Here is a 27,702-nt window from a genome sequence, read left to right on the forward strand (position 1 = left end):
TTTACAAACCGCGTCAGTCTCAATTGTACGTTGGTATCGTTCGGATCGCCTGTTTTATTCGCCGTTCGTCCGTTTGGGAAAGCACAGAGATACATAGTAGGTAGTAGTTAACTTTCAACCGCTCTTGTGAGATCTCTGAAAAGTGTCCGGTCCGGTGTGACTCATCATCAGCTAACAAGTTTTATCTCCTACACGCGCAAAAGGTTGGTGAAAATTGTGAATATTTCCTGCGGAAAGTGGAACATGTTACAGGATTTTTTTAGATAAATAAAGTTGGAGCATTGAACATATTTTACTAGTTTGTCGGGGAATGTGCTAATAGAGCTCTCTGAAGTGTCACAATGTGATCATCGCCACCTTCAATCGTAGGTGTTGTGTCGACATGTTGTCAGCTATACTATGTGTTACGACGATCGTTTCACACTTTCTGGGCGTTGGTTACAACTCGGCAAAGATCTGGATAGTTCAGCAAAGTGATGACCGAACATTCCAGCAATAAATCGACATATCACTACTAAAACGATGTTCTGATAGTTGAATTCGTATCTTCCAAAAGGGTCATTCAATTCGTTGAAAAATTATCACGCTTCTGAATTGTTGCCGCTATTCGCAATCTTCCACGAGCAGCAAATTTAAGTATCACCACTCATGGCAGTTTGAAATAAAATAAAAAATATACACAAAAAAGCAAACAGCACAAACCAAAAACAAAAAAAAGAAAGCAAACACTCTTTTGGATGGAAGCAAACTGCAATAAAAGCCGAAGCAACTGAAACTGAAATCGAACCACAGACAGATATGAAACACAGCATGAACGAACCCAAACCATCAGCGCCTACGAAAGTCGACCGTTCAAGTTGAAAGTTTACACATTCGGGAGACCGTGTTGGTAGGGCAGCAGCAGGAGCTGTTGAGGGTGACAATGTGCAGTAGCAGTAGCGCTAAATTTAACGGTGATTTGTACTATTTTGCAGCGGTGTGTAGACTCGCTTCGGAAAAATCATTCGGCTGATTTTTTCCGAGTTTAACTTGTTGTGTGCAGATTGATTTTATCTTCGTTCCAATCATGACGCGATTGCACACAAAACGAAGAGAACATTTCCGAATTGATGTTTTCCATGCCTCGCAGGAATAAAATCATACCAACGAAACAACAGAACGAAGCTTAACGTACACGAATGCTCACGAGCGATCGTTGCCCGACGGACCGAGTTAACATTCCTCGCACCCTCCTCTCGTTCGTTTCCCGTTCCCTTGTATCTATCAATTTAAGCCACGCCCCCATGCGTTGTCCGATTGATGTGTTCGGCTGCCGAACGAAAACGATTTTTTTTCAATTCGCAGAACTGTTCGTTTGCTTCGCTGATGTTTCCCCCCCGATTGCTGTTTACTCCTGCCGAGTTTACCCGAAGCTTACTACCTGATGCTTTCCGAGTTGAACTTTAGATAGCATCATTGCAGATTGAGTTTAACGAAATAAAATCGTTCTGCAAAGAAGGGCAAAGTGGAGTATGTAGACTCGCGATTTTAACATCTCTGCTATTTTGTATGATCCCATCACGAACCGTGCTTCTGGGAAAACTGACTGTCGAAAGGGGAAATCCGGAAGTGGACGGTGGCTTTTTGTGACACTATCATTGAACCCTTCAATTATTTTTTTTTAATTCAGTTACTTATTCAATTCTAACAGAAGGGCTTTTTGAAATAATCAATAATTTGCATTGTTTTCCGACAATTCAGGGAACGACTGCCTAGATAAAAACATTTTGGTCCTTCGAGCCGGATCGACTGAGAGGTCTAAACGATTTTTTTTGAAGTTCAGGGCGTACTTCCTGTTACACGTAGAAGCTAAATATTTCATCACCTCTCACACCGGTATTTATCTTTTTCATTCCAGGTTAAACCCACAGCACAACCATGAGCTCGCAGTACTATCCATTCCAGGTAAGTTGGACATGGTTCCCGAAATTTGTACATACATATTTCTCGGTTTTGTTTTGAGTAACTCGTTGATAACGTAGTTAATTGTTTTACAACACAGACCCCTCCCATGCGGTAAGCAAACGTGAGGCGGACTTGAAGCACTTGAGTTGAGCTTAGGTTGATTAGTTAGTTTGAGGGTTTCAGACTGAAGTATCTCTTACAATATGCATGAGATAAACCAATCCCACAATCATTCGTTGAGTAACCGAACAATACTAAACTTGAATAGGGCTCTTTTGTATACGTTAGATATCTATATAGTTTGAAAAATACCACCCAAACGAAATCTTGGCTCTAACACTACTGGAAATATTTGTGTGGCACACATAATTTAGCGGCCAGTTATACTGTATCTTTTTCCATGAGTAGTAACTGCAAACACGCAAGGTTGACGCGGTTGATGGTGAGATAAAAATCATTCATCAGCAAGCCTGTAGCAGAATCAACATCGTATTTCAAGATCATCACATGATTACGTTTGGCTGTATTGCCCCGCGATGCCGATGATGATGACATGTCTGGGATTTTAGTTCTCATTCAGGTTGTTCTTACACTGACTGATGAGATGTAACTTGATGAAAGGATTGAGATGAATCAGAACTTAATGATTGTTATATGACTCGATGTCACTATAGAGGTGATTCATAAAGTACTTAAAATCAACAATTCGAAATAGGCGCGAACTAACAAATGGAATTCGTTCTTTGAAAATAGGAAGCAAACTTGTTGGAGGCAGCTCGAATGCTAACCATAACACCGAAAGCTTCACCCTAATTTGAAATGAAAACAATCTCGGAAACATTGTTTGTTGAGAAATTCGAGTTGAATGACACCGGCGAATAAATATAAATAATAGAGCTAGGCTTTGTTTTTTGGTTCGGGCTGTTTGGTGTCATACTTTTATGTTTTGTTATTGAATTTGTTATTTGAATTGTTATGATGTTATTGAATTTTTGAAAATTCGATAAAAATTACTTGTTTTTTAGGTTTTGTGCAATGATATTGTATGCAACTTTGTTGCATACAAGCTTTCGTGAAATTTATTCCAATTTATTTATTTTTCACATTATTTTTTATTATCCTCCCCCCCCCCCTCGATGTTCCAACTACGAGTGACAAAAGAAGGATTTGAAATTTGTTCCGGCCTAATTTATTCGTAAAAACAACTCATTCGAAAAGGAATCTGTCTCGAGGAGTTCAAAGTGATTTATAGCCATACGATTTTCAATCTGATATAAATTTTTTTTATTTATTTTTTTTGCCTACCCCACTATCTAATCAATGCTACACGCGCTCATGCTTTATCTATTGATGAATCTCCCCACAATAAATGAAATATTAGAACTTGAAAGTGAGCTTATCTACGAAAACAAACCAATACGACTAATTGAACACCTTTAAATTGCCACTTGAATGCAAGTGTTAATAGGTTCAAGAGTTTCCTTTTTTTCGACATGTACACTCAACAATTTGATGTGTAAAGAAGTATTTCCTGAACAGATTGTCCAGGATTATTCTTTTTCCCGATCATATGTTGAAGAAAACCAGATTCCAAGCATTCTCTGTTGCACTTATCTTAATCTTTTGTGATTTTGCACCTGTACAATGTCACCTAATTATCATTCATTGTTGTGGAATTCTCCGCACATGTCGTGTGATGAATTACGTATCCCTCCTACAACTATCTAGGCAGCTTCGGAATATTTTACCACATTCCAGCCCATAGAAGAGGAAAAATTCATTTGGGTGGCGTCATAAAGACTAGACACACGGTCTGTTTCGTCTCCGAGTAACTTATCATAGTGGAACAAAAAGATTTTTTCCCCTTTCTTTTGATATGATCTTTTGTGGATGGCCAAATGTGTGAAAAAAACATCCATCAAAAATATTGGTAAAAGGAAAATTAGAATTATGTGTTTGAAAAACGATACTACCATAAGAAATTGTTGAGGAAGTTATTTCTTGAATCAACAAAATACAATGTAAACAACCAAAGTTGAAGCAATCTTCATTATCATCTCCAGGTCTCATTTTAGTAGGAACTAACGAAAAACGTGCCAACCGTTATCCTTGACCCGAAAAATGCCAGGCCCCTTACTAATGGATTACAAGTCATTCAGAAGTGGGCTCAGCAGAGCAATTTACGCATAAAATGTCAGAAAAGAAATAAAAAATACTATGATCGCCACCCCTTGAAGGCCATTTGTTTCGTCGTTTGTTGTTTTTCCCAGCTTTGGAAGGGGAAGGGAAAAACCATTCTTTGATGTGGAAGGAGGTTTTACTATTCGTATTACAACTATGTACTGCTGGCTGTTTCGATTTAAGGCAATTCGCCGATGTCGATTTAAGGAACAGTACCTTTCAAATGCTTCGAACCAAACAAGAATCAAGCAACTGTTTACATAAAAAATAACAAATTCCGTCGGTCGAAAAATTCGAATCACTACCAACCAAAGGGTCAAATTAAGCGTAACTGCTAAAAATAGCTAGTAGGTATACTCACCACGGACCACGTCACGTGCCCTTCGCGATACTTCCAGCTTTATTGCTTCGCGAAGAGGGCAAATCACTTCCTTCCTGCGTTAGTTCTGTGGAGAAGGTAGTGATTTCATTCTTCATTTTGAGTGGGGTAACGAACAACAAGATTATTAATGATGACTAGTTGTTGGTGACGTTCTGTCCTAACATCTGTGTATCTGACTTTTTTTGTGTGCCTGTTCCATCCGAATATCTCAAATGAACAGTCCACATAGGTAGTAGCCAAAATCCAAATATTAACTCTATTTAAGTTCAATTATTGCAAACTAATGGTATCTGGTAACTCTTAACTTCTGAAAACTTTGAATTAATGTTTGCAAAAGATAGATAATTTTAAGTTGAAATCTAATTCCATTCTGAACATTTCCATGCCTTAAATCAACAACTTGTTCAATAACAATGTTTCTGATTACACAGTTTATGAGCAAAAGACTTTTCTGTTTGCGACGCTATTTTTTTCTTTGTTGCAATCACTTTGCCATCTTTAGCTAAGTGGGAGCCAGAATTTACTTTCAATAAGCTCCAAACTCAAAATCCAAACCCGCATACCTCATACCATGTTAAAATTTTTAATAAAATCTAGGATTTTTTTTAAATTCGAAAAAAGTCCCGATTTGACACACCCTCATGTAGAGTTTTTTTTCCAATCCACTGAATTTTTGGCTCCCAATTGTTAATTTTTTAAAAAAAAAATGTGTAAAAATTAAACTGAATCAAATAGGATCAGAGCGACTCTCAATGAGAGTATAAAAAGTTCCTAGATTCAATTAAATAAGAAACTATCCAACAGTTCTGTTAATAATATTCGAAAATTTCATCTGAAAGTTTTCCAACATAACACAATAATTTTATTGAAAATTATATACATTGCCCTTTTTTGTCATATTTTGCCCTAATAAGTTTGTTCGTAAACTTTGAGATCATTCATTCTAACATTAAATCTCTAATATAATCAAACGAATTTACATTTAAGGTACTGTTTTTTAACTTTTTCATATTTGATACATACATAAACATAACCATGTGTAAGTACAGTTCATCACGTTTCAGTGTCCAATAACGATGATCCAAATCCGAACGAAATTTTGTTCTGTTTGCTATTTAGAAATAAGAAATAAAATTTCGCGCAGCAAAACAATTGTTTTATAAATATCGAGTAATCCCAAACAAAAGACATTTTTTTGCATAACTTGAGCTACCTTACAATTTTACATATAACTCGAGAACTAACCAAGATATTGGAACCAAATTTGGCATGGGAGGATATTTCGATACAAGAAATATTTCAATGATTATTTGAGGCCCCTCCCTCTTTCCAGTAGAAAGGGGAAAAGGGCCTTTTATAATTTTTTACATTAACCAAAAACTAATAAAGCAAATGGAACCAAATTTGGCATGGGAGGTTATTTGGGTATGAGAAAGGCTTCTATGAATATTTGATATCCCTCACTCCTTCAAAGAGTTGGATGGAAAGGTGGGGGAGAGGTCTCCCTTACAATTTTCAGTATAACTGGAGAGCGGATCCAGCAAATGGTACCATATTTAGCATTACCCTTACATGGATACGAGAAATGTTTCTATTATAAACTTAAAGACCCATATTTTTTTAGAGGAAAGATATAAAGGGAGAAACCAAATGTGGCATGTAATGGTATTTCAATGCGAGAAATTTTTCTATGTGAAACAATTCTTTTTTAGCAGTAGGAGGATAGAATTAGGAATACAGGAAGGGAAGAGGAATTCTTACATTTAATTTTTTTTTACAAAGTCCGAGAAATGGACAAAACTTAACATGAAAAATCATTTTGGTATGATTCTATGATTATCTGACACACCATCCTCATCCATCCATCCATAGAGAAGGGAGGTGAGCCCAACACAATTTTGTTAGTTCTCAATTCATGCTAACAAAAAACTCTTATTCATCATTCTAGCTGAGTAGCTCGAACAGTGCGGATGTGTTTTTTTTTCATCACTGCTGTACCGAAGTGTTTTTTTTTTCTCGCTAAGTCGGAGTGAACCAAGTGAAGTTTAATGGTCTCACGCGGAATTATTTTCATTCCTGCTGGTTCGGTTGGTGCTGTGTTTTGTATGCAAAAACAATCGGCATAAACGTACAACAGCCATTGTTTTCCATCACCATCTCCATCATCTGTCAAGGCCATCACTACATTTAAAGACGTCTCCCTTCGCCCTGTTTATCCGGAATTTGGACCCCGTTAGGGCGGTTGCTCGGTGGATTCGGATTTGATTGCTGTAACCGGGTGAGACAGAACGGCCCAGATATTGATTACCCATCGATCGACATCCATCTTGTTTCGACGGAGGACCACGTGGTTGGTGCAGTAAACGAAGGCTAAATAAAACAATAGCCCCAGAAGTGCTTAAAAATTGTGAGTTAATTCTTCTTTCTTTTTTCTCTTTTCTTGGTCTATTTTTTCCCTTTTTATTTAAATTTTGACAATTTTGTGCTTCGCTCATATTTTCAACGCGGAGGGCATTCGTGTCCCCGTTGAGAAATATGAGCGAAGGCGGGGGGTCTCACCCCTCAACTGGTAGTGATGGGAATGTCGTCTACGAGGATGAGGAGCATCTGGAGGATCCAGATGCTGCTGGTCCCTCAAATGTAAATGATTCTCAAATGGACGATAATTCTTCATCTTTAGCATTGAAGAGTGGCACAACCCGGCTCCGAAAATATGCTGACAGTTCATCTTCCGCTGGACCTTGGGTGGTTTTCATCCGGCCCAAAAAGAACGGCAAACCTCTTAATGTGGTACAGATCACCAAAGATCTGGCGAGGTGGCCCTCTGTAACCAGTGTTACAAAATTACGTCCAAATAAGCTGCGCGTTCTTGTGGCTAATTCGAAAGCTGCAAACGATATTGTTGCCAGTAATTTTATAAACCTTGAGTATCACGTCTACATCCCGTCTCGGGACGTAGAGATTGAGGGCGTGATCACAGAGATGAGTCTGGAGGCTGATTACGTGATATCCAACGGCGTTGGTAAGTTTAAGAGCCTTGATTCGGCTTCGGTCGAAATCTTGGACTGCCGACAACTCAGAACTGCCAACGTCGTAAACGGAGTCAAAGTGTACTCACCTTCAGACTCATTTCGTGTTACCTTCGCGGGTACCGCCCTCCCTCACTTCGTCTTGATTGACGGAGTTTTAAGGCTTCCTGTGCGACTCTTTGTGCCTCGACCCATGGATTGTAAAAATTGCATCAAGTTGGGGCACACAGCGTCGCACTGTTGCAATAAGCCACGCTGTCCCCAATGCGGGGAGATTCATGGGGCTGGAGCGTGCTCAGCAATAGAGCAGAAATGTGTCTATTGCGGGGGCTCACCTCATGAGATCTCCTCGTGCGAGGCATTTAAGAGTCGCTGGGATAAACAGAAGCGCTCTTTAAAAGAACGATCAAGACGTTCTTATGCCTCTATCTTAAAGAGCGCTTCTCCACTGGCCCAACCGCATTCGAGTAACATTTTTTCTGTGTTGCCAGTTGACAACGAAGAGACGACTGATGAAGACAACCCATTTATTTTTGTTGCGAACTCCCGAAAACGTGTAAAAACAACATCAAAGACACCCAAGATTCCCAAAAAGATCCCTACAATAAGTCCTCCAATAAGTCCCCCTAAAAAATCTATTGCTGCAAAACAAAAAAATCAAACTCCCCCTGGATTCCGCACGATCTTTTCACCACAAATCGATCCAACACCAGCAGGGACCTCAAAGGCCCCCATAACTAATGAGGTTTCGTCTGATTCATCTTCCCAGCCGGGACTGTTTAAGTTGACAGACATCCTAAACGGTATTTTCTCGTTTTTTAACATCTCTGAATCCATCAAAGGTATTGTTAGTGCAATGCTTCCTGTAGTGAAGACATTTTTGAAGCAATTGATGCAAACTTGGCCCCTCATTTCAGTGTTTATCTCTCTCGATGGCTAATTTAAACCAAGAGGTCGGAGATATCACTGTTTTACAGTGGAATTGTCGTAGTATTATTCCTAAACTGGATCCGTTCAAATTCCTTCTTCATGAAATTAGTTGCGATATTTTTGCGTTATCCGAAACTTGGCTTTCTTCTCAATCTAACATCACATTCCACGATTTTAATGTCATACGTCTAGACCGCGACGATTCTTATGGAGGGGTGCTTTTGGGAATCAGCAAGCGCCATTCCTTCTTTAGAATCAACCTCCCTTTATCGGGAGGAATTGAAGCTGTTGCATGTCATACAACTATAAGAGGAAGGGACTTATGCGTTGTCAGTTTGTACTGGCCTCAGAGAGTTGCAGTGAATCGAAGTCACCTTGAGGACCTGTGTTCAGTTTTGCCTGAACCAAGGTTGATCCTGGGTGATTTCAATTCACATGGAACTGTCTGGGGAGAACAAATTGACGATTGTCGTTCTACTCTTATCTATGATATCTGTGACAGTTTCAATTTAACAGTTTTGAACACGGGTGAAAAAACACGAGTACCTAAACCTCCTGCAAGACCAAGTGCAATTGACCTCTCACTCTGCTCAAATTCACTATCATTGGATTGCCAGTGGAAGGTAATCCCTGATCCCAATGGTAGTGACCACTTGCCAATCAAAATTACAATCACCAATGGGGTCAGCAATTCAAATTCTACATATATGGCATATGACCTTACAAGACACATCGACTGGAAAAAATATTCGGACGAAATAACAACATCCATCGAATCTATGAATATTTTACCTCCTTTAGAGGAGTACCACTTTCTTTCACGTCTGATACATGAAAGTGCACTTTGCGCACAAACAAAACCCATCCCAGATTCATCAGTTCCTCGAAGGCCTCCAAACCCATGGTGGGACCAGCAGTGTTCCAAACTGCATAAGGACAAATCAAAAGCATTCAAAGATTTTCGAAAACATGGAACTCTCGTTCTTTTTAATGCATATGTTTCCCTTGAAAATCAGTTCAAAAAATTGATCAAAGGGAAAAAGAAAGCGTATTGGAGGAATTTTGTGGGTGGTTTATCACGTGAAACATCATTGAGTACCTTATGGAAAGTGGCACGAAGCATGCGTAATCGATCATCTACGAATGAAAGTGAGGAATATTCGCATAGATGGATATTCAACTTCGCACGGAAAGTCTGTCCAGATTCTGCACCAGTACAAAAAATAATCCGGAATGTGCCTCCAGATAGGTGTGGTCTGGATTCCTGCTTTTCGATGGTCGAATTTTCAATTGCTCTCCTCTCTTGCAACAATTCAGCTCCGGGAATTGATAAAATCAAGTTTAACTTGTTGAAAAACCTTCCGGATGCCGCAAAATTTCGCTTGTTAAATTTATTTAATCAATTCTTGGAGCATAACATTGTTCCCCAAGAGTGGAGACAAGTGAGAGTCATTGCTATCCAAAAGCCCGGAAAACCAGCGTCTGATCCCAATTCGTACCGTCCAATAGCGATGTTGTCTTGTATACGCAAATTGATGGAGAAAATGATTTTGTTTCGTTTGGATAAATGGGTAGAAACAAATGGCCTCCTGTCAGATACTCAATATGGGTTTCGAAGGGGCAAAGGGACAAACGATTGTCTTGCTTTGCTGTCTTCAGAGATACAAATGGCGTACGCAAAACGTGAGCAAATGGCTTCAGTGTTTCTAGACATAAAGGGAGCTTTTGATGCTGTCTCAATAGAGGTTTTGTCAGACAAGTTGCACTCCCGGGGTCTGCCTCCTCTTTTGAACAACATCTTATACAGCTTGCTTTGTGAGAAACATCTGAACTTTGCTCACGGAGATATTGCAGTTAGAAGAATCTCTTACATGGGCCTTCCGCAGGGTTCATGTTTGAGTCCACTTTTGTACAACTTTTACGTAAGTGACATCGACAGTTGTCTCTCTGAAGGCTGCACTCTAAGACAACTTGCAGATGACGGCGTGGTGTCTGTCACAGGATCTACTGAGTTTCATCTGCACAGACCTTTACAAGATACTTTAAACAGATTATCAACCTGGGCTTTGGGGCTTGGGATTGAGTTTTCTCCACAGAAAACGGAGATGGTTGTTTTCTCTAAGAAACGTAGACCTGCTCAACCTAAACTTCAACTCCTGGGCAGAACGATCACTCAATCGAGGTGTTTTAAGTATCTTGGGGTTTGGTTTGATTCCAAATGTACCTGGAGGGCCCACATTGAGTACCTGAAAGGAAAATGCCAACAAAGAATCAATTTTCTCCGATCAATCACTGGCACCTGGTGGGGAGCCCATCCAGAAGATCTTTTAAAATTGTATCGAACAACCATTCTCTCAGTGATGGAATATGGAAGCTTCTGTTTCCAGTCAGCTGCCAAAACTCACCTCATCAAACTCGAGCGTATCCAATACCGTTGTCTCCGCATCGCTTTGGGCTGTATGCCCTCAACGCATAACATGAGTCTCGAAGTTTTGGCAGGAATACTCCCACTTAAAGATCGATTCAATTTATTATCACTCCGGTTCCTCATCAGGTGTGAGGTCATGAACCCATTGGTGATTGTAAATTTTGAAAGGCTTCTTGAGCAAAATTTTCAAACCAGATTTATGTCTATATACCATGTCCTCATGTCAATGCAGGTTAACCCTTCTCCGTATTCTCCAGCTCGTGTTTGTAGCCCAGACTACGATAATTCTTCTGTCCAGTTTGATTTGTCTATGCAGCAGGAAATTCGTGAAATCCCGGATCCGCATCGTCCACTTCTGATTCCAAGAATTTTCGAAGCTAAATATAGACACGTCGATGCTGATAAAATGTACTTTACTGATGGATCACTTATAGAGGAATCAACAGGATTTGGAGTGTTCAATGAAATATCTAGCGCCTCTTACAGCCTCGAGTCACCATGCTCTGTGTATATAGCAGAGTTAGCAGCAATTCATTGGGCTTTGGACAGTATCGCTTCAAGGCCAGTTGGGAACTACTTTATTGTAACGGATAGTCTGAGTTCTGTTCAAGCAATTCACTCAATAAAACCGGGAAAGCACTCGCCTTACTTCTTCGAGAAGATACGGGATAGTTTGAGTGCTTTATCAAAACGTCGCTTTACCATCACCTTTGTTTGGGTTCCCTCCCATTGCTCGATAGAGGGTAATGAGAAGGCAGACTCTCTGGCAAAGGTGGGGGCGATGGAAGGTGACACGTATCAGCGTGAAATCGCCTTCAACGAATTTTACTTTTTAGTTCGAAGAAACTCTCTTGTCAACTGGCAGCGCAAATGGGACGAGGATGAGTTGGGTCGGTGGCTGCACTCGATTATCCCAAGGGTAAGCCTTAAATCCTGGTTTAATAGATTGGACCTGAGTCGAGATTTTATTCGTATATTTTCCCGTCTCATGTCCAATCATTATTCCTTAGACGCGGTACTCTATCGTTTGAATATTGCTAGCAGCAATTTGTGTAGTTGCGGCCAAGGTTACCACGACATCGAGCATATTGTTTGGTCGTGCGAGGTCCATCTTGTCGCTAGAACGAATTTCATAGACTCCCTTCGGGCCCGAGGAAAAACACCCTATGTTCCAGTCAGAGATGTGCTGGCTGTCGTGGACTTGGACTACATGTTCGAAATATACCTTTTCCTAAAAGCTATTGATCTTCGTCTATAATTCTTTTTTATTTTCATATTTCCCTATCTATCTTCTTTTTTCTTTAAAAGTGAACTAGATATAAGCACACAATTGTAATAAAAAAAGGTGTCTGGCTCCTTAAAGCCTAAAGGTATGAGCCGTTTCAAATAAAGAATTTACAAAAAAAAAAAAAAATTCATGCTAACGAAGCCAACAAATGGAAACAAATATGGCATGGACAGATTACGAGATATGTTTCTACGAATGTTATAGACCCTTACGCTTTACAGCGTAGAGAGAGAAGAAAAGAGGGGGCTCCTTATAAATTATGTTGTAAAGCATAAAAAATCATCAATCAATGGAGTTATATTTGATATAAGGATTTTTGGGCACGAAGAAATGGGTATATTATGTTATAATTTGATTTGAAATAATGTCAACAAAAAAATAAAAATTCAAATAATTTCTGAAAATATCATTTGTTTTTTTTCATTCGTTTCGCATCACTCACTGGAGACGGTCGAGTTTGTTTTCTCTCGCGTGTGTGGCAAAAGTTTTTTTTTTATTTGCCCCTTATACCTACCGTGTAGTGCCGCTATCCGAATTATCCGGACTTATGTACCGTTACACCGGATAGCTTAGTTCAGAACGGCAGTGAAATTCTAACGCTCGTGTAGCTGGTTCGTCAAATCACCCAGCAAATTATCACCCCGGCTGAATACAATAGCCTTGGTTCAGCATCCATTCGCCATCAAACAAAGGACCACGTTGTTGGCATCAGGTTTGATAGAGTGGTCCACATTAATAGAGTGGTTCATTTTTTTTTTCCCAAAAAGTTTTTGGGTTTTTATTTTATTTTTTTTTTATTTGGTTTTCTTCTTTAGCTTTCCTCTTTCGTTATTATTACTATATAAATTATAAGATTTTTTTTTTTTTTTTTTTTTTTGAAATTTATATTATATATAAATTTTCTTTTTTTAATTTAATTTTAAATTGCGGTTGCATCTCCTCCAGAGCCCATTAGTTCGGAAAGTCACCGGCTGATGGATGACGACGGCGAGACGGGCAAAGATCCCCCTTTACGGGAGGATATTTCCGAGGAAATTCTTTCCGAGGAAATTGTTTCCAAAGAAACATTACAAGACCACCCGATGTACCTCACGGACACGGAAGATGACCCTTCTCCTCTCCCAAAGACCCTTTTCCCACAAATGCCTTTTGTGTTTGGAAACTCCACGCTAGCATCAACCCCTCAAGCAAACTCCCCCGTTGAAAAAGATAATGAGTTGCCTCAAACTGCCCCTCGCCGTCGGGTTTACCAACCTGAATCGACGGGACCTTGGGTAGTTTACATCCGGTCCAAAACTAATGGGAAATCACCCAATGTGATTTCAATCGCCCGGGACCTTGATCGTTCTTACCCTTCCGTAATCAGCTACCAGCCGATGAGACCGCACAAGATGCGCATTGTTGTTGGTAGCCTGAAGGAAGCAAATGCCATTGCTTGTGACCCGAAGTTTACGATCGAATACCGCGTATACGTTCCCGCTCGTGACGTGGAAATCGACGGAGTGGTAACCGAAGAGGGTTTGACCGTCGGTGACCTAATGGAATCCGGGGTTGGCCGATTCAAAGACCCTGGTCTCCCCACGGTCAAGGTGCTGGACGCGCGTCAGCTGAAATCAGCATCAGGCGAGGGGGAAAAGAGAACATTTTCCCTGTCGAACTCTTTTCGGGTTACCTTTTCCGGCACTGCACTTCCTGATTACGTTGCGATCGGGAAGGTTCGTCTACCTGTGAGACTTTATGTGCCTTCGGTCATGTTCTGCCAGAATTGCAAGCAGTTGGATCATACGGCCGCCTACTGTTGCAATCAGGCACGCTGCTCTAAGTGCGGGGAGAAGCATGCGGAAGCTTCGTGTGAAATACAAGCATTAAGCAAGTGTTTGTATTGCACAGGCGAGGAATCTCATGCTCTCTCGGCGTGTCCGAAGTACATATCGCGCCGGGAAAAAATCAAGACTTCTTTAAAAACCCGCTCTAAGAAATCATATAGAGACATGCTGATGAAGTCTTTGCCAATCGTCTCAGAGAACCAGTTTGGCCTTCTAAGTGAGTATGAATCCGAAGGGGAGGATCCATGTGAAGGAACATCAGCTGGGCCATTTGTTAAAAAAAATGTTTCACAGGCTCCAAAAAGGAAACGCACAACTAACACACAACCCCGATCAGCTGCCAGCAAAGTTAATAAAACAAAAAATCCTCAAAGTGGAAATAGTTATTCTACCCCTCCTATTCAGAGACCTCCGGGTTTTAATCCGTCCCCGAAGGACTTCCCTCCACTTTCTGGTAAGTCAAAACCCCAGACTTCCCTTCAGAATTCAGGACCATCAGTAGCTAACAGGAATGCAACAATTCCCAGAGAAACTGCATCTGATCCATCGTCGAACAGTTTGCCCAGCTTTTCATCTGATGGTAAGATGAAATTTTCGGAAATTGTTGCGTTCATCTTGGACTTTTTCAGTGTACCAGCAGGTTGGAGGACTATGATTAATATGTTTGTACCTCTTTTGAGAGAAGTCTTGAAAAAGAAAGCTTGTACTATGACCCTCATCGCAGAAGCAATTTCTTTTGATGAATAACTCGTCCACTGAGGTAAGAGAAATTGTTTCTGTATTGCAATGGAACTGCAGAAGTATTTTACCAAAATTAGACTCCTTTAAAGTATTGGTACACAATTTGAATTGTGATGTGTTCGCCTTATGCGAAACTTGGCTCTCTCCAAACACTGATTTCAACTTCCATAGCCACAATATTATTCGCCTGGATCGAGATGGGCAAAGAGGAGGTGGCGTTCTTTTGGGGATCAAGAAATGCCACTCTTTCTATCGTATTCCACTACAACCATCTCCAGGTATTGAAGTCGTCAGTTGCCAAGCTAGAATTAAAGGCCAAGACCTTTGCCTAGCCTCGGTATATATTCCGCCAAATTCAAGCGTGAGCGGGAACCAATTGGCGAATATTATTTCACTTCTTCCAGAACCCCGACTAGTTCTGGGAGACTTCAACTCCCATGGCGTGGGCTGGGGTAGCTCACGTGATGATGATCGTGCTAACATGATATATGAGCTGTGCGACGACTTCAACATGACTGTCTTAAACAATGGGGAAGTGACTCGAATTAATGGATCCCAATCACAGCATAGTATTTTAGACCTTTCTTTAGCTTCTTCCTCTCTGAGCTTGGATTGTACGTGGAAGGTAATCCAAGACCCTCAGGGAAGCGATCATTTGCCTATCAATATTTCTATCACCAGTGGTCGTAGTCCACCCGAAGAGATCAATATTCCTTATGACCTCACAAAGAATATAGATTGGAAAAAGTATGCATCAGGTGTCATTGAAGCCATCGACTCAACGGATGAACTGCCTCCGGAGGCAGAGTACAGTTTTATTTCCGGGACAATTGTGGACTGTGCAATCGGGGCACAGGTCAGACGGAATGAAAGCTCGACGATACAGAAACGGCCTCCCACTCCATGGTGGGATGGAGACTGCTCACGCGCGCGAGGTGAAAAATGCAAGGCGTTTATTGAGTTTCGCAGAACTGGATTGCCAGAGAAGTTCCAACGTTACTTGTCCTTGGAACGCAAGTTCAAGAACTTGATCAGGGGCAAGAAACGTGGGTACTGGCGGCGATTCGTAGATGGGTTATCTCGAGAAACGTCACTGCACACGCTTTGGAGAACAGCTCGAAACATGCGAAATCATACACCTTCGAACGAAAGTGAGGAAAGCTCGAGTCGTTGGCTGACACAGTTCGCGAAAAAGGTCTGTCCAGACGCAGTACCAGCTCAGAAAAACTATCGGGATACAGAGAATAGTTCCGAAACGGAGGATCAATTCTCGATGGTCGAACTTTCACTTGCGCTCTGGTCATGTAACAATTCCGCTCCCGGACTGGACAGAATCAAATTCAACTTGTTGAAGAATCTGCCAGATACCGCTAAGAAACGCTTGTTGAATTTATTCAATAAGTGTTTAGAGATGAACATTGTGCCGCATGAATGGAGACAGGTGAAAGTTATCGCCATCCAAAAACCGGGAAAACCAGTTTCTGATTACAATTCGTATAGGCCGATCGCAATGCTCTCGTGTCTCCGGAAATTACTCGAAAAAATGATTCTCTTTCGGCTGGATAAATGGGTTGAATCAAACAATCTCTTGTCAAGTACACAATTTGGATTCCGTAGAGGAAAGGGTACGAACGACTGTCTAGCATTACTTTCATCAGACATTCAATTGGCGTTTGCCCAAAAAGAGCAGATGGGGGCAGTATTTCTGGACATCAAAGGGGCATTCGATTCGGTGTCCATAGAAGTGCTATCTAGTAATCTTAACTCTTGCGGACTTTCACCAATATTGAATAATTTTCTTTATAACCTGTTGTCTGAAAAAATCATGCATTTTAGTCATGGAGAAACCAAAGTTGAACGAATTAGTTACATGGGTCTACCCCAAGGCTCATGTTTAAGCCCCCTGCTATACAACTTTTATGTCCGAGAAATCGATGCTTGTATGGCACAAAATTGTACGCTAAGACAGCTTGCGGATGACTGTGTTGTTCATATCACAGGTAAAAAAGGCACTCAAATTAAACCTCCGTTACAAGAAACTCTAAATAATTTATCACATTGGGCCAGGAATCTAGGCATCGAGTTTTCGCCTAGTAAAACCGAGTTAGTAGTTTTTTCAAGGAAGCATTCCCCTCCTCAAATAGAGCTCCTTATGATGGGTAGAACTCTAACTCAATCTCTTAGTTTTAAATATTTGGGTGTCTGGTTCGACTCTAAATGCCTCTGGGGAAAACATATTAGGTACTTGACTCAAAAATGCCAAAAGAGAATCAATTTTCTTCGAACGATTACTGGAACCTGGTGGGGTGCTCATCCACAGGACCTCATCAGGTTATACCAAACAACGATACTGTCGGTCATAGAATACGGAAGCTTTTGCTTTGGGTCCGCCGCGCAAACCCACTTGATTAAACTAGAACGAATACAGTATCGTTGTTTGCGTATTGCCATGGGTTGTATGCAGTCGACACATACGATGTGTCTCGAAGTACTGGCGGGAATAATGCCGTTGAAAAATCGGTTCTTCGATTTATCGCTACGTTTCCTAATTCGAAGTGTTACTATGAATCCTTTGGTGATAGAAAATTTGGAAAGGCTTATGAATATTAATCCGCTAGTAAAATATGTAAACAATTATGAAACTTTTAGTCAATTAGAAATAAATCCTTCTTTATTAAATTCGGACACGAGTCACTTTTACCCGATTAGCAGTTCCTTGATAAGATTCGATCTGTCCATGACCGCTGACATCCGTGGAATACCAGATCACGTCCGACCCCACGTCATTCCTTCAATCTTTGCATCAAAAGTACGTGAAATTGACCCTACAAAAATGTTCTTTACTGATGGTTCTAGAATCGACGGCGCGACTGGTTTCGCAGTGTACAATGAGCGCTTTGAAGCTTCGTTCAAGCTTCGAGAGCCATGCTCCGTTTACGTTGCTGAATTAGCCGCAATTTATTGTAGCTTGGAACACATTCGCACACTGCCCGTAGACCACTATTTCATCTATTCGGATAGTCTCAGCTCCGTTGAGGCGATTCGATCGATGAAACTGATGAAGCGCTCTTCCCATTTTTTGCTGGAAATTTCAGGGATATTGGGCGCTTTGATCGAAAATTCGTACAGGATTACCTTAGCTTGGATCCCGTCTCATTGTCTTATTCAAGGCAATGAGAATGCGGACTCATTGGCTAAGGTGGGCGCGTTACAAGGTGAAATTTTTGAGAGGATAATAACTTACAATGAATATTTTTCAATACCTCGCACTTTAGCGATTAACGCTTGGCAGTCTAGCTGGGATAATGGCACAAAGGGACGTTGGTTCCATACGATTATCCCTAAGGTTCCGACGAAGGCATGGTTTAAGCATTTTAACATGAGTCGCGATTTCATTCGCGTGGTTTCTCGGCTCATGTCAAATCACTGCCGGCTTGACGCGCATTTGTTTCGTATACAACTAGTTACAAGCAATGTTTGTGTTTGTGGGGATGGCTACCACGACATTGATCATGTTGTGTGGACGTGTGAACGGTTTGATCGATCGAGGGCTTGGCTACTGGATACCCTTAGGGCCCGAAGTAAACTACCTGGGGTTCCAATTCGAGACATCTTGGCAAACTTAGATCTTGAATATTTGTACCCTATATACAAATATCTTAAAATGTCTGACTTGGTCGTTTAGTCCTCTTCCTCTCTGTCTTTACTCTATCTAATGCTCTTTTCGTCTATTCATTAGAACAACCTCTCGTCCGACCGGTTCGATAACACCGGAATGAAGGCTGGCCAGGAACACAATACCTGCGGTAGCTTACGAAACCACGCTACAGGAAGCCACCACCGACCAAAGACGGAAATCTGTTCTCGAGAGTGACCCTACACAATCCTCTTTCCCTCCCTCTTAGTTAATCAATTAACAGTTGAGTAGCCGCGACGATTACGGCCCCCCTCTTACTAACACCACATAAAAGTGAAAGTGAATACTCGGCAAAAAAAAAAAAACTTTATGAGTTAAATGCCTTAATAAAGCTACCTGTAAATAAAAAAAAAAATCATTTGTTTTTGAAAGGGGTAGCAAAGCACACCGGGTCAGCTAGTTAAACTATTAAATCAAATTTATCAATATATCCTTTATGGTAGTAAAATAAATTTAATTATCATCTCCCAACCAACCAAAAGTCTCGTTAAAACGGTCGAATACAGCTTAATCAGCATAATCAATGTGCTGAAGTTCCTTTACTTCAGCCCAAAATTTAAGTTCTTATTGAAACTTTGAAGTTCTATTACAGATTTGAACGGCCTTCTATTCAGCCCACAAGTAAACGTTTAATCAGCAAAAACAAAAAATAATTCTCCTCTCCTCTCTTATTTTGGTCATCACCAGCCCATGTGGTGCTGCCAGTTTCTCTGCATCCATCTTTATTTCCTCCCACCCCCTCACTCAATTGATCATACTTAATTGCTTTGTTTTCAATTTTGTTCGATACATGCCGGCACGCACGCCAGTTCTGCTACACAATTATTTGATTTGCTTACTCAAGCAATCGAACAACCTAATGGAAAAAATTAGTCCTGGTACTAGATTTGAACCCCATCCTCCGAGATGATAGCCGAACACGCTGCCACGACGCCACGCCTAGATGTTGCCTCACCGGCAGCTAAAATTCGAAGTGGTTATAAGCTTCCTAGAATACCCGCAAGGGCAACCAGCGGCCAACAGCAAAGACGCATGTTGATTATTATTAAGAAACATTACGAAACGGTGTATAATTCAATCATCCGTTAAAATAATATCGGTTTAAAAAAAATGAAATTCCATGTTTATAACTGTTAAGCATAAAATTATACAAATTGATGAATCTTGATTTTATCTTGATATTTAATCAATGAATTGCTTCAACTGACTTTCAATGTATGATAAATTCGTGGTAAGTAAATACAGTTAGACGAAATTTTATAAAGTCAAAGTATTTACCCTTTTCAAAAACAATCATTTGCGAGTTAGCTTTAAGTTGTTCTGGGTTGAAGTTTCAAAATAAATTATACATTTCAACAATTTCCAAGCTCCAAAAAATGATTTATTTATTATATGCCCTTTTGTGATGATCGTTCACATTTCATATTCATAAAATGGCGGACATGTCTCAAAAAAGGCTATTCGAGGAACTTTCTGGAACTTCGAGTCCATAGAAGGCTATTTGAGATCCAATTTGTAACTTTTATTCTGAATGATGCGATTGACATGTCACAGAAAAGGCTATTTGAGGAACTTCTTGGAACTTGAAGTTCACAGAAGGCTATTTGAGACCTAATTTGTAACTTTTATACTTTGTGGGTGCGATTGACATGTCACAAAAAAGGCTATTTGAGGAACTTTTTGGAACTTCATGTCCATAGAAGGCTATTTGAGGAACCTTTTGTAACTTTCATGCTCACATTCGAGAAAATTTGGTACCAATTCCCTTTGAAACCATTATTTAGCGAAATTCGAACTTTGGAGGAACGAGTTTAAGTAGATATGAGACTTTTGGTTACGTGGGCTGTTCTTATATGAAATGAATTTGCGGCTTTATCGGTGAGGGTTAAAGAGTTGAAATGAAAGACGGATAGAAGATCAGAAGAAAATTCTAAGGTGGTGAAAAGAGCGAAGAGCATTTGAAATAGAAGCTTGACCACATGCTAAATTCTTTGTCCCGCATCAATTAACTGTATTGAAGAAGTAGTACCCAATAGAGAAGGCACTACATTTTTCGATACAGTTAATTATGGATGGTTCGACCGCCATGTGAGTAACCATCCATAATTAACTGTATTGAAAAATGTAGTGCCTTCTCTATTGAGTACTACTTCTTCAATACAGTTAATTGATGCGGGACAAAGAATTGTGAAATTTAGATTGCGAGAATGCCGTTGAATCACTGGAAAGAAAATAGTTGATTGCTACCGAGACTACCGTAAGTTACAAGAGCTTTTTACAAACCAAAAACAAAGAGTTTCATATTTAGATTTAGTGACCCGAGTGCCCGACTGTTAACAGAATTCATTCATCTTAGTGCTACCGACCGTAATTAAGTGTTTATCCGAATGTTAAGTTAGTACCGTAAAACGGGGTAACATTGATCACCGGGGTAACTTTGACCAACATGAAACTTTTCCACATTATCATCAATAGCTCAGTCTATAGTTTGAATTCTTGAAAACTGTTTTCTACGTTTGAAAGCCTATTAATTGAGTATCAAATAGACAAAATTTGGTTTGTATTTGAAATTTTTTTCTGTTAGTAAAAAATCTAATTTCAAAATCTTAAAATATCTATTTTTTCAAGGCTCGCAAACAAAGAGCTCTCCTGATGATTCCAACAAGCTTTTAGAAGCAAACGGATTGTTTAAGGTGAAAGAACAACTTCTTTTCTTTGTATATGAACAGTTATAGTGCTATTTTTATAGTCATTTAATGATATATTTTTGATATTTAAAAAATAAGGACATTTTCCAAGAGTAAGCCCGTATTGGAAAAATGGATAGGAACCCTATCAAATCGTTAACTTTGAAGAAAAAAATGATAATGGAAATAGTTGGAGGGCCTAGGGGAATGTGTGAAGGTAAAATTTCATTTGTATTTTGAAGCTCTAACTATTTTGCAATTATAATTGTTTTTGCCCCTAAATGTAGGCAGCATATTAGTTCTTTTTTCGATAATAACTATTTTTGAAATAAAACGTTAAAAATCAAGGTTAAATTGATAGACTAACATTTTTAAATATTATGAATGTGTTTTGTATCCTTTATGATCAAGAAAACGCGTTAAAACCGTCAGAATAAAGACTGATCAATGTCACCCCAAAGCATCAAATTCTGAACAGCGACGAAAACGATTTTTAAATCAAATTTAAAGAGGTCCAATAAATTACTGCATCCATGTTTTACGTTCATAGGAGTCCAGTACTGGTTTTAAAAATATAAAACATGTCACATTTCCCTTAACAGAAAACATAATCGAAAAATATTGAAAAAAGTGATCAATATTACCCCGGATTACGGTACTTAAGTCTGTACTTAAAAGAGAGGAAGAAAGCCATCAAAGGATAAAAATCTAGAGTGAAGGAGAAACTTTTAATGTAAGATAGCAAAATGTCGTATGTACTGTTCAATCTAAATTGTTGTATTTATTGTAGCTTTGAGTAAATTTTCTATTAAAACTACTAGGATTCGTTTTTGCCTGTGTGATATAGCTCAGTTGGCAAGTCTGTTGTCTTCTGAGCAGATGTCCGCGAGTTCGAGCCCAAGAGTATCGAACACGGTTGTACCAGATAAGTTTTTCAATAACGAACCGCCAACTGCAACGTTGATAAAGTCGCGAATGCCATAAAGATGGTAAAACGACTATAATCGAAACAAAAAAAAAGTTTTTGCCTGAGCTTGAGAATTCCGAGCGCAACAATTCTAAAGTCATACATGATTTTCTTTCAATCTATCGGCATTTAGACGTGGCTTCCTACGGACAACGAACACGATCGTAAAATTATTACAAAGCCACGAAAAAACTTGTGCACAAACTATCACATTCTTGTGTAGCCGATGATTGCGAGCACGACACTTTCTCGGCCGATTGGCCTTCCCCTCATCGTCCTTACTACATGCACACACACGACGGCTAAGCAGCCGTGTCGTAAGCGGTCCTCAGTTAACGAACGATCTTCAGTAAGGCAGGATGTGTGTCTACCGTTCAGCCGTTGAGTGCCAAACAAGAGCTGCACAATTCTCTAATTTTTTTCTCTTATTTTTCTTCGTAAGAAATGAGAAATTTTTTTTTTAAAACGAGAGAAAGTGTAGGTATTTTGGCGTTTGTTTTTCCTCGGCGATGAAAATCCACTTTTTTCTATTAATTTATAAGCTATCTTAACACATTGCGGACCAAATACGAGATATCTTTTTTTGCTACCAAATTTGATAAGGAAGCTTTGTTCTACAAAGTTCAACAAAACAATTTAAATTACTAAAAATTACTGAATTGGAAGAAATTACTCCAGTGGTTTCTGAGATATAGAATGCCTAATTATGGTGTTTTCGCGGTCCGTTATGTGTTAAATTTTATCGCAACGTAGAGTTCATTGAACATTACGGAAAACTTTACTTATAATGTATTCATGTTTTTCTTTAAGAACTGTTTTCATGTTGGAATCCAAATGAAATTGAAAAATCTTCTATCAGCATTTTCGAATGTTTTCAACATCAACAAAATATGGTATTATGTCAATATTTGAAGAAGGAAAAATTTAGCTCTTGACTTATGGGAAGATAAAATTAGAAGCGTTAGGAGAAATTTTCCACATTTTAAGTTATTCAAAAAGGCATTTGAAATTTTGTTGCAATCTACTGCGTACCACCCGTAAATTTCGAGCTTTGGCTGAAAGCAAAGTATCGTCTGCAAATAATTTCCTACATTTTCCTTTTGGTACATCAGAAAGATCAGAAGCAAAAATATTGTATTAAATTGGCCCATATACTGCCCTGAGGGACACCAGCTCTAATGGGTGTCCTTTCAGAGCATGAATTTTGATAGTTTACTTAATATATAAATAATTTTGAATAATTTTAGAAAGATATATAGGAAAATCAAAGCGAGCTAATTTAGCTACTAAACCTTTTTCCAAACACTGTCAAAAGCATCATATTGGTTAAATTTAAAAGTTGATGTGTAGTAGAATGTCCATGACGAAAACCGAATGGTTCATCAGGGAAAATAGAATTCTGATCTATATGAATCATCATTCTATTCAAAATAATTCTCTAAAATAGTTTATTAAAGAAGGAAACAAACTAGTTGGTCGATAACTTGAAGGCCCTAAAGCAGTTTTTCCAGGTTTCAAATTGGAGTTACTTTGGCATTTTTCCATTTATTGGGAAAATAAGCCAAATGAAAACATTTATTGGAGATTTTAACTAAAAAATTTAAAGTACTTTCAGGCAATTTTTTAATAAGAATATAGAAAATCTTATCTTCCCCTGGAGCTTTCATATTTTTATTTTTTTCGAAAATCAATTTAAGTCCATCAATATTTGTCTCACAAGAACTTTTAAATACATTTGAGCATCAGTTTGACTTACAACGTTTAAATTGAAATCATGAGCAGACTCAAATTGTTGGGCTAATTTTTGAGCTTTTTCTGCGTTAGTCAAGGGAAGTTTATCTCCATCTTTCAAAGTAGGAATTGGCTTCAGGGGCTTTTTCAGAATGTTAGTTAATTTCAAAAATAGCTTTGAGTAGGGTTTTATGTCCTCTACTGCTTTTGCAATATTTTCATTACGAATAGAATTTAAAATATATTGTGGTCTTCATACTATATTTGATAAAGGCCGACTTTTGATACTTTTTATGTCTTTCGGGAATGCTTGTAATTCATCACATAGATAACGTCTCAATCACTTCGAAACTTCAAATTTTATTTCTTGTTGAAAATACATGTGTACACTCACTGGTAGTTTTGGATCTACTTCAATAATAGTATGATTGAGTTTTTGAGATTTCGGCAAAGGATGATGCCCCATTAGCATAGAACAGCTTTCCAATCGTTTGCATAGTTCTACCAGAGCATTTTAAGCATTAAGATTCTGCAACCTCCTTTAAGGTGAGGCAAAGGCCAGATCGCCCAGTTTTGCCCGGACTTGCTCAGATATTAAATACATAATTTGAGAAAGGTGAAACCTGGTTAGGCACAGAAAATTTTAGGATAAATATTTAAAAGTTAATGTGTGCAACTTCTACTTTTTTGGACTGGATCTAGAACCAGTTTCAAAGTTAGTGAAATTTGCTTGTGTTCATATTTTGCATTGAATATCAAGCAACATGGCTTGGTTTTCATCCCTCATCAAAAACGTTCAATTTGAGTGGGCGTCAGTAAATCATTGGAACCAAATGGCATCTTAATTAAGACTGCCCATGTTGATTATACAGAAAATATGACGCGAAAGTCATAATTCCATGTTTAATGGTGGACAACGACAGGACCAGGACCAACCCTAATCGGCTGAAATTAGTAGCCGCTCCTGTTTGCGGCATATGGATCGAAATAAATATGACGTTGTTGAAGGAATGCGCAGAAAAAAATATGGTAGCCCAGTTCCACAATTTCTTTAGACAGTTTTTTTCTGGCAAAATAAACATTTAGAAATGAAAACAACTTTCAAGAGAATAAAATTTCAAGATTTTGGAGAAATGTTGAGATTTTAATTACTACCAAATGTTTAATATGCAAAGCCTTGACTCCCTTAGCAAACCATTCATGTTCAATCATCGAAAATCTAATAAACAGCCTATGAATTTGAAATTCAAAATAAAAGCACAAATCGTGGCGCTCATGCTACAACGATTTCCCACGTGGGCCTCCATTAATTGCGAGATCGATTTTATTTATAGTATTTTACCTAGTGCCACACAGCATGTTTTCACCTATCGTTTGCTCTGATTTGCCACACCTTCCCTTGGAATGGAATAGCACCACTACTGTTCGATAGTGTAATCAAAGTTATAATTCACCATTTCACGGTCGCATTCGGCGTTTTTTTTTCGGTGGATTTAATTCAAGAAGCATAAACGCTATTGAGGTAATTTTTATGACCATGTAGGAAAATCTACTTTCCCCCGTTTGTTGATAAAAAGGGAATGTGCCCTATGCTCTAGTACCTAGTAGTAATTCGGTAATTTTAATGAAGGTTCAAACACGCAAGCTGTGACAAGTAGCTGTCGTTGATGGGTTCCAATAATGGTAGTTTCCAGCAAACTTCAAAAGCAACGTTGACAAGCTGAACAAAGTTGAATGGAGCATATTAATTCATAGGTTTCTACACGTATTTTGGATGCAATGCATGTTAAGGTTTCCTTCATGAATTTGGTGAAGGCCAGGATGTTATAGGAAGACAAAAAAAACGACAGGTGAAAGATAATTGACGCTTCCTTTCTTCCTTTCTTTGAATAATCAACTTAATCCATTACGAACCGTAATTATCAACAAAAAAAAATCTACCGATCGAATCGATCGATCGTCTCCGATACCTAATAGATGGTGAATGATTCATGCGAGCGAATCGTACAATCGACTCGTGGGTTATTGCGTGGTTCACGTCATTCGCGGTCCAGGATTTACCTATACGATAAGTTGCGTTCGTCCGGGTCTAGTCCAAGTTCCTCCGATGATGACGAGTGGGAAACGGTGGAGGAAGAAGATGAAAGAAATGATAAAGGTTACGTTATCGTTCCGGTGAGTTATGCAAGAGTTGCCTCTGGTAGGACAGTTGTTTTTGCACCCATCGTAGGAGAGTTAGAGTAATTATAGGAAATAATCATCGTTTACTGTTTCAAATTTCTTTTTCATCTTCCAAAGTAAAAATTAAGCCCTAAATTTGATTGCTACTAAACTGTACTCTTCACTTTGAGATAAATTGCTAGACTGTAAAAATCTTTAAAATTAAATTTATCCATTCAATATCCAGTTTGTTCACGTCTTTGAAAATGTTCTTGTAAAATCACAAAAAAAAAATCGTTTAATTATTTATTTGTATCGATGAAAGGTCCAACAGTTAACCCATAGAGCTCGACTCGTACGCTCGTGTCGGTCGATACTTGCTGAATCTGAGCCAATTTTCATCACACCCGTAAAATTTACGGGTTTCCATAAATCTTGCGTTAACAAGATCTTCAGTTTTAATATAACAAATGGATTTATATAAATATTGCGATTCATAATTGCCAAATAATTGAGAAGTGCTAAAGAATGTACTGCTTGTTTTTAAATATAAAATTATTCTTTTTGAAGGTCAATCGGACTGATTGGGGTCCTTCAAAGCGCTCTAAGTTTTTATTTCTTACCCTCAAATTGGGGACCTAAAGAAATCGGGAAGATATATTTTAAAAATTTGCTGACAAATAACTTAAATTATGCATTCTTACTTTAGTCATTTAACATGAGATCTAATGTTATTTCGCAAAAAAAATGGCGAAGAAGAATTTGCTTGTAAAATAAATAAAAACTTGCTTAAAACCACATTTTAACCATTTAAATGCCTCATCATTTTACGTTTAGTTTTTCACTATGGTGATAGAAAAATATTGATTTTTTTTTTACCTAAAGTTTAAATTTAAAAAAATATTAAAATTACAGAGCCAAAGGTTTTTGAAAAAACGAACCAAATGATGCATCGTTCACTTTTCTAATATCGACATGCAATTGCCTTTCTAGTGAGTATAGTTCTATTGCGAAAACCATGCATTTATATGCTCAAAATCCAGTGCAAAGTTTAATTTAGGTATTAAAAATCTTAGAAACTGCTAATTGATAAAAAGTTCGAATAACAGGTACCTTTGAAAATTTGTCTAAATAACGTTTTTCTTGTCGAAAATGTGCAACATTTTTCTACTGTGACTGAAACGATTTTGACTGTCCATTGATTGAAAAGTAAGGGAGATAAGGGCATGATAAGCACTCCACTTTTCTACAAAAGTATGTATTTTCTTAAATAAATTTTCATGAGGGTTAGTTGCGTACTTCCTATAGTATTAATTTTTCAGCAAAAAAAGAAATCTTCTTATCATTTTTACAGAAATGTTTTAGAAAAAACAACGCGGTTTTCAAGTGACAAAAATATTATAATTTTTGAGCTCTGAAAAATAAGCTTTTATGATCGTTAAATCATCTTAATCTATAATGTACGCACTGCAACATGATGAACACATTGTTCCTCAATTTTTACCATCATTAAATTTTTGGTTTTTCACTATAATCAATTTCAAAACACGTTTTTACTTTAACTGGTTGACTCGGGGCGAACAGAGCACAATTATTCGGGGCACGATGAGCGTATTATGCCGTAGCATCTATCAGCGAATTCAACTAGATAAAGTCGACAGAATGATAGAGCTACAGCTTCACCAGTTTACATCTGACGAGTTGGCCTATT

The 27,702-nt window shown here is 38.7% G+C and overlaps 2 protein-coding genes across 7 annotated transcripts in view; both read left to right on the plus strand.

Moving 5' to 3' along the window:
* The window catches only part of LOC129758748 (annexin B9-like), a 49,390-nt gene continuing 21,688 nt past the window's right edge, over positions 1-27,702 (plus strand). For 4 of the 6 annotated variants that reach the window (XM_055756348.1, XM_055756349.1, XM_055756350.1 and 1 more), the window contains exons 1-2: positions 1-203; positions 1,898-1,944. In XM_055756348.1, coding sequence (XP_055612323.1) covers positions 1,918-1,944 — 27 coding nt within the window. In that variant the 5' untranslated portion in view covers positions 1-203; positions 1,898-1,917. Of the gene's footprint in view, positions 204-1,895; positions 1,945-27,702 lie in introns of all 6 variants that reach the window. The other 2 variants (XM_055756346.1, XM_055756347.1) reach the window with 2 other exon arrangements.
* On the plus strand, positions 10,298-18,777 carry LOC129758747 (uncharacterized). The gene is made up of 2 exons (XM_055756345.1): positions 10,298-12,894; positions 18,489-18,777. Exon 1 carries the CDS (start codon positions 10,338-10,340, stop codon positions 12,150-12,152), a length of 1,815 nt encoding a protein of 604 aa, XP_055612320.1. The 5' UTR covers positions 10,298-10,337; the 3' UTR covers positions 12,153-12,894; positions 18,489-18,777.

This window comes from Uranotaenia lowii, chromosome 3, assembly GCF_029784155.1.
Source record: "Uranotaenia lowii strain MFRU-FL chromosome 3, ASM2978415v1, whole genome shotgun sequence".
Lineage (NCBI taxonomy): Eukaryota > Metazoa > Arthropoda > Insecta > Diptera > Culicidae > Uranotaenia > Uranotaenia lowii.

What these genes read in the sequence shown, in the direction of transcription:
- LOC129758747 (XM_055756345.1), top strand. Translation starts at nt 10,338, where the DNA reads ATGGGCCTTCCGCAGGGTTCATGTTTGAGTCCACTTTTGTACAACTTT.